The sequence below is a fragment of the Silene latifolia genome, unplaced genomic scaffold (genome assembly GCF_048544455.1).
Source record: "Silene latifolia isolate original U9 population unplaced genomic scaffold, ASM4854445v1 scaffold_112, whole genome shotgun sequence".
In the NCBI taxonomy this organism is placed as follows: Eukaryota; Viridiplantae; Streptophyta; class Magnoliopsida; order Caryophyllales; family Caryophyllaceae; genus Silene; species Silene latifolia.
The window spans coordinates 1,173,897-1,181,667 of NW_027413126.1; the positions used below are offsets into that span (position 1 = coordinate 1,173,897).

General features: G+C 40.8%; 1 protein-coding gene across 1 annotated transcript; it reads right to left on the reverse strand.

The window, feature by feature from the left end:
* Window positions 1-6,941: 6,941 nt before the first annotated feature.
* LOC141637450 (protein FAR1-RELATED SEQUENCE 9-like) lies at window positions 6,942-7,490 on the reverse strand. The gene has a single exon (XM_074446927.1). The coding sequence runs from the start codon at window positions 7,488-7,490 to the stop codon at window positions 6,942-6,944; it is 549 nt and encodes a 182-aa protein (XP_074303028.1).
* Window positions 7,491-7,771: the final 281 nt, after the last annotated feature.

Below are 7,771 nucleotides of genomic sequence, written 5' to 3' on the forward strand. Positions count from 1 at the left end.
CAAAACAAGACCACGATGAGAAGGACACGGTAATACGATGTTGGCCATAGCTGGCGCGCCCAAGGTGCCATTGGCAAGCCCTACGCCTCTTCTGATTTCAACGTCGGGTACAACACCCGATAAGAAGTTTATTCAGATTGAACTCCCCCCCGGTGTTGAAGATGACGATGAGTTGAAAACTAGGGCTGTAGATGTAAGTTTTATGTTATGAATGTTTAATTAATGGCGTTTTTTTTAATATATATATATATATATATATATATATATATATATGAGCAGGTATATTTTGTGTATCTAGACTCTTAAATCTTTTTTTGTTACCAAACTGTAGGGTGTACACGAGCTGTACTTGAAGATTCAAAGGAACGCTGTGGCCTTCTATTCCTGGTATGCGGATGTAGCTGCAATGCTTAAAAATTTAACAACAGGTACTATTTCTTCAACTGATCTTGTTCCGTCACAAGTGACGCAAGCTTTTTTTGAAGGTGCAAAGGTGAAGGAATATATTGAAGAAGTTGGAAATTTAGCTTCCCAAATGAAGAAATATAATGATAACGCTCCCTCATTGTCAGATGTTGGGAAGGTGGCCAAGAAAAAACAAAGGCAAGCAAGAAAAAAAAGACCAAGGTTCCTAAGTTTTAGTTTACGCCTATTGTAGAGCCTGTATCACTTGCAGAAGATTCTGATTTGGGTGATAAAGCAGGTGATGCAGCGATGTCACAGGTAATGGAGACCGCTGATTTCTACAACATCGCTGAACTTAACGAAGCCTATCGAAGAGAGGAAGAGGAATGCGGGCTAGATTTAACCGACGACTTGACTCAATTAACGGATCGGCAAATTCTAGAGAAAATTTATAGCCCGGATGAAGTTGAAGAAGCTTACACAAAGCCCTCATTGAACGAGGAGCGGGAAAGTTTGGGAGGGGAAGTGCTCGACACTAGTGGTGCCCCGAGAAAGCTGAACATGTTGTTGAGAAGTGTAAGTCGGAAGCAACGAATAAGGTTGATACGGATGTGTAGGTCGGTCAATCGAAGATGGTTCATCTTGATTCAACTAAAATTTATTTCGACTCGCCGATATTGAGAACGCGCTGCAAGGTTTGACAGAGATTGGTGATGGTGGTGGTGAAGCGGCAGAGGGCTGCGTACAGAGAGGTGAGGATGAGTTTGTGCAGGGTATGGATATGGAGCAGGCTCAAGAACAGGGGCCTGTTACTGGTGAAGGAGAGGTGTCTTATTCAAAAGTAGCGAACAAGGTGGATGCGGATGTGGTAGTCCCGTCAATTGAAGATGGTTCATCTTCATTTCAGTTGAAATTTATAGCGACAATGATATTGATAACGCGCTGAATAAGTTGTCAGACAGCGGTGACAGTGAAGTGGCTCAGGGTGGTGCACCGAGAGAACAGGACGAGGCTGTGCAGGGAAAGGATATGGAGCCGCCTTGAGATCAGGGGCCCTGCCGTGGGCCCGAATCACTGGTGGTTGGACTAGTGCCTGGCGTGGATGTGGATGTTAGCGGTGCACCGACAGACCAGGACGAGGCTCTGCAGGGCATGAACATGGAGCCGCCTCAAGATCAGGGGCCCTACCGTGGGCCCGAACCACTGGTTGTTGGACTAGTGTCTGGTGAGGCTGTGGATGTTAGCGGTGCACCCGGAGTGGAACAGCCCGTTGACCGACCCCAATTTAGTGGTACGAAAGTACCGGATGGTGAGCCTGGCGTTGTTTCGTCCACGGTCCGTGAAGATGCATCGCAAGAAGGGTTAGAGAGTGGTGGTGGCATGGTCAACGGGCAAGGTGAACGCCCTACTGCACAACCCGCTTGTCCTGGTTCATTTCAGAATGATGACAAGCCCATGGATGTTCTAGAGGGAGCAGATAAGGTGGTTGTTGAAGCACCGTCCTCCGAGTTTAAGTTGCCGGAATTTCAATGTACGTTTATATCTACTGCAGAGCTAGCTGAGGCATTTAAGGCGGTTCCAGGGGAAGATTTTGGAACGACTGATGTGGCAGGCCCTTCTGAACCAGCCGTTCATGCGGATGGTCGGGAAATATATGTCCCCCGGAGTAACCTGGATCACCACCCTTTCCTGTTTCATTCAACTGAGCCCTTACAGTGCATGGAAGTGGTCCCTGAGAATCTGACTTGCACCATGGATTGTGGGGAACCCATGCCCGAGCAGGGCTTTGTTACTGTAGACCTGCAGCTGAATAAGAAATTATTTAGGAATGTTTTTAAGGAAAGGAAATACGTCCTGGACTACGTATTTAACAAATCAGAAGCTTGGTTGAAAGGGTGAGTCGATTAATTTCTATGTCAAACATATTAATACTTATATGTTGTCGTAATCATGTTGGCCTTATATAATTTTTTCTTTTTTTGTAGGGAAGAATTGGCAGTTTTTTCAGACTTTTTCTTCGTGTCTCGGGAAGACATGTTAACCCTTGAACCTGGACAGGAAGTTATGTCTTTTGTTATCGATTGTTGGTGCCTACTAATCAATAAGATGATGTATGACCAAACTGCACCAGTTGCATCTTCTCGTTGTTTCTTCGGGCTTAGTCACACCGTACTTGTCCTATCCTCACTCAATGCAATTTGTATAGTTCCAATTTAATTGTAACATAAGTGTCTAAATTTAATAGCTCTGGCCTTCGTTTGAACAGTCTGTCTACTGGATATTTGGAAAGCTAAGAAGAAAGGGATTGTTCTTGACAAAAGGACGAAATGGGTGGGTGGGATGCTTGGATTCAATCCTGTTTGTCTCCATTTCAACTTGGATCTGATATGGTAAGTGTAAATATGACCTATTGTGAAGTGTAAATGTAATCACACAGAAAGTGTAAATGTCATCACACAGAAAGTGTATATGTGATTTTCACAGAAAGTGTAAATGCCTGGATGTGATTAAGAAGAGAGTGTAAATGTCATGACATATGAAGTGTAAACGTGAGACATAGTGAACTGTAAATGTCGTGAGATATTGTGAAGTGTAAATGTCATGACATATGAAGTGTAAATGTGAGACATAGTGAAGTGTAAATGTCATGATGTATAGTGTAAATGTGATTATATTGAAAGTGTAAATGTGATGACATAGGGAGTGTAAAGGTGACTAAATAGGAAGTGTAAATGTCAGCACATATAAAGTGTAAATGTGAATATATGGAAAGTGTAAATGTCATGACATAGGGAGTGTAAATGTGAGACATAGTGAAGTGTAAATGCCATGATGTATAGTGTAAATGTGATTATATAGAAAGTGTAAGATAATGACATAGGGAGTGTAAAGGTGACTAAATAGGAAATATAAATGTCAGGACATATAAAGTGTAAATGTGATGATATAGAAAGTGTAAATGTCATAACATAGGAAGTGTAAATGTTTTTTTTTTTTGGTTCAAATGAGCGCATTATGTCGCGGGTGAGAATCGAACCCCGAACTTCATGTCTGGGGTAAAAGAGCTCTTACCACTTGAGCTACTCTTGTTCTCATAGGAAGTGTAAATGTCATGACATATAAAGTGTAAATGTGAATATATGGAACGTGTAAATGTCATGACACAGGGACTGTAAATGTGACGAATTATTGAAAGTGTAAATGTGAAATTTTACTGAGTGTATCTTTTATGTCTTTGTTGTCACATCCGCCAGGTCTTCATCCCGGTCTTATCTGGCAATAATCATCATTACAGTTGTGCATGCATAAACTTCGTATCTGAGCAGATAGAGTATTTGGACAACCGTCGCTACGACGATGATTTTGAGAAGCTTCCATATTTTGGAATTTCGCGCATTGCGGTAATAATTATAAATAGCATACCTTAATTTGTTCTTTAGTGTATATGTATTCTGGAATTGTAAACACTGTTTTTAAATTGAATATTTTTTTGAAATTCCTTTTACAGTGTGATTTAATGGGCGAGTATCTGGAGTCTAAAGGGTTTGTCAGAGGTTCAAAGGTCAGCGGGTTTAAATTTGTCAATGTCGAATTTAAATGGCAAGGTAGGGGGTATTCTGCGTTTGATTGCGGGGTGTACATGATGATACACATGCTGCTTTTCAATGGGAAGCTTTTTGACTGTGCCTTAGGTGAGATGGATGTTATCAACCTCATCCGGGCTGAAGTGGTGTCGATCCTTATCCTGAGTGACCATAACAAAGTAAGGGAGAGTGTTCTCGAAAGGATAACCCAATTCAAGCAAACGTATGGTCAAGGTCTGAATTCGGTCTCCAATGCTGCACAGAAGCGGAGTCTGGACGATGAGGAAGAGATTACGTACAGTAAACGTCCCCGTGTTGCAGGGCCACCCCCTAAACGCGTAGAAGAAAGCCATGTGGTCAATCCTGTAGCCATACAGGCGGAAAGCAGCCCCGTTGTTGTTCAAGCGTCAGCGCAGTCTTCAGGTAGCCAACCTTTGTCAGCCGTAAGGAGCCGTCCCCGGGGTGGCGGCGGGGGTAGCTTGGGATGCTCAATTGACTGTGGGGCTGCTGGTACGCAGACTCTTGTTGTCTCGACCTTCTTACGGAACAATCAAACTTTGGTCAGGGGTGTTCGATCACGTCGAAAACATGCGGTGGACTATTGCTTGTTAGACGACTACAACTTTGAAAATTCGTTAGTATCTGCCAGACTCTTATAACAGGGCCAATTAGTTACGATATTTAATTTGTAACTACTTCTCAATTTCTTACTACTATACGTGTGTTTCATTGCAGCGAATCAATCTCTTGGTACAGTAGGCATGCCGCGCTACGCCGGTCCGACATCATGTCCATGCTTCCTAAAGTTGTAATGTCGCCTGTTGTCATTGAGTCCTGGGCTGTTTTGCTTTGAACCATTTGGAGTCTGCTGAATACTTACTTCCTAGGATGGCCTTCTTTGGGATACGTCATATGGTACCCCCCCCCCCCCCCTCCCGGCACAAAGCCTAAAAGTTATACATTATTTTTACTTTTATTATGTAGGTTCACTCACTTCTCCAACAGGAATGTATCATGCGACTTTTGGATATACGTGAAGGGTGCTCACAGTCTAATGACATCACTTATCGGCTGTATCACATTTGGGATACCTTCATCCAGGACTGTGATAAAACTTTCAACGTGAATGCCAAGTTTATCTTCGTACCTGTCAACATTGGTGGGCACTTTGCATGCGTATGTATAAATTTTGGACAACAAACTGTTGATCTCCTTGACTACCAACATCATGCCAACTGGGATCAGTCTGAAATGTGCAATGTTACTCGCCAAGTGGTAAGTCTGATGCCAATAAATCATTTTCGAAGAGATGAACAATAGATGGTTTATTTAATTGTTAGTGCTTTAATGGCAGGCATCAGCTGTTAGCGATTATTTGGATGTCAGAACGGACAGGGGATACGAGATTACTAGCTTTGAGCATCGGCAAATCCTGTTCAGGCGCTAAACACCCCTTCCTAACATAACAGAATCATGGATTTTCTATATGATGTATATGATGATGTACGAGGGTCAACCTTTTGAGCATCCAGACTTGGAGAGGAAGAGGCATCGACGGTACTTGGTAGTCGAGTTGGTGGCGACGCTTGTTCTAGCTGACATAAATGTCAACAGAGACATTTTTGAAGCAAAATTGAATGGGTTTATCGCTGGAAAAGAAGATTTATGTGCCAAGTTACAAAAGAAGCGCAAAATTAAGGCTGTGTTATCGAAAAAGTAAAAAATTTGTGGACATATTTTTGATTGAAATGTATTTTGTTTGGCAATCTTGAAGTTAGAAAAGAATGTTTTGTATTTTGGTTGGCAATGTTTACACAAATGTGTAATTTTTAAATTGCAAGTGTAATAATTACAGTAATGAAGTGTAATGGTAAATTACACTAATGAAGTGTAATGGTTGACTGTTTTTTGGCAGTTATAATCATAGTTTTTTCAAAGTGTAAATGTGACTAAATTGCAAGTGTAACTGTTAACACACTTGTAATTTAGTCACATTTACACTTTAAGTGTAACTGTTAACACACTTAAAGTGTAAATGTTAACACTGAAATTGAAGAATTTCTTCAAAGTGTAAATGTGACTAAATTGCAAGTGTAACTGTTAACACAGTTGCAATTTAGTCACATTTACACTTTAAGTGTAACTGTTAACACACTTAAGTGTAAATGTTAACACTGTTAGTGTCAACTTTATCATATTGAAAGTGTGAATGTAAACACACTGAAATTGAGTTTCAGTGTAAATGTGGTGACATGGGAAGTGTAAATGTGGTGACAGCCCAAGTGTAAATGTGAACCAAAAAAAAAGTGTAAATGTGAACAAATAGAAAGTGTAAATGTGAATATAGGAGAAGTGTAAATGTGAATATAGGAGAAGTGTAAATCTGACTAAATTGGAAGTGTAAATGTGAAGATATTCAAAGTGTAAATGTGAGGATAAAGTAAGTGTAAATGTGAACACAAAGGGTAAATCTGACTAAATTGGAAGTGTAAATGTGAAGATACTAGAAGTGTAAATGTGCTGACATGACAAGTGTAAATGTTAACACCAGTTATTTGAAAATAAGTGTAACTGTTACTTGAAATAACATAAGTAATACAAAATAAGTTCAAGTAACACAATGTTTGGCTATCTAATAAAACAGAGAGATTTTGGTCTTATAACAGTGTAACTCTAACGTTGGTGTTACTAAAAGTTACACCAACTGCAGTTCAAAGTTACGCTGCCATGAGACCAATTCCTAATCGCCCGCTCCAGTTATAGCACATCAAAGTTTTAAGTTACACACTCAAAATATATAGAGCAACATTTGTCACTGATCTGACGTCTATTCTTGTTCTGATTCCAGATCTTCCTCCTCCTCTCCTTCATCCTCTTCTGGTTCAGACGACCCTTCGCACAATGGCGTGTGTGCTGAGAAGGGGTTAGGGCAGTTCCTCTTGTCGTGATTTATCATTCTCTTGCAATTCTTACACTTACGTTTGGGTTTCTAGCCAACACCATTGCTTTTGTTTTGGCTGACAGCAATCTTTTTCCGGTCCCCTTGTTTTTCGAATTCTTTGGTGGCAATATCGTCACTACCTCACATGCCGTACAATTCAGAAATTTCTCCATTTGTTGATTTTTATTCAAAACTTCCCCTAATGGTGACAGGGACTGTTTAAATGCCCTAATTACAGCGGAAAAGCTGTCAACATCAGCTACTCCTTTGTCTCGAAGGAGCCCTACAGCTTCATGAACTTCTGACCACATTATTGACATTGCAATTTGTTTTTCATCGATGACTTGCATGTTTTCTGTCCCTTCACCATTAGTATTGAAAATCCTTAATCGGAGATACTCTTTCATCCATCTATTTACAACATAATCTTCTGGTATAGTCTTTATCCCACTTGCTGAAAAAATCCATATTATATGGCGACATAGGATTTCGGTTCTTTCAAACATCGTACAACTGCAGCTTGATTTAAGTGTACCTGTGTCATCAGTTAAAGCTAGCATGTAAGTGTGAACGTTTTTATTGCGGGGAAAGAACAATTATGGGAAGATTTACAAAGTAAGTGCAAGATTAAGCAGATATTAGGGAAAAAGTAAATCATATTCCCGCGCTAATTGTGATGCGTATAGGATTGCCTCAAGTTGGTCTCGACTGAAGGATCCGAAACACGCAAGAAAACTCGCTATGACCCGTGAGGGTCCAAGGAGTGCCGCCCAAGGATGGAGGATGGACCTAGTCTTCCTCACCTAGTTTTCATCACCTAGTTTTTATAAGAGTCTAGCAT

What these genes read in the sequence shown, in the direction of transcription:
- LOC141637450 (XM_074446927.1), bottom strand. Translation starts at nt 7,490, where the DNA reads ATGCTAGCTTTAACTGATGACACAGGTACACTTAAATCAAGCTGCAGT.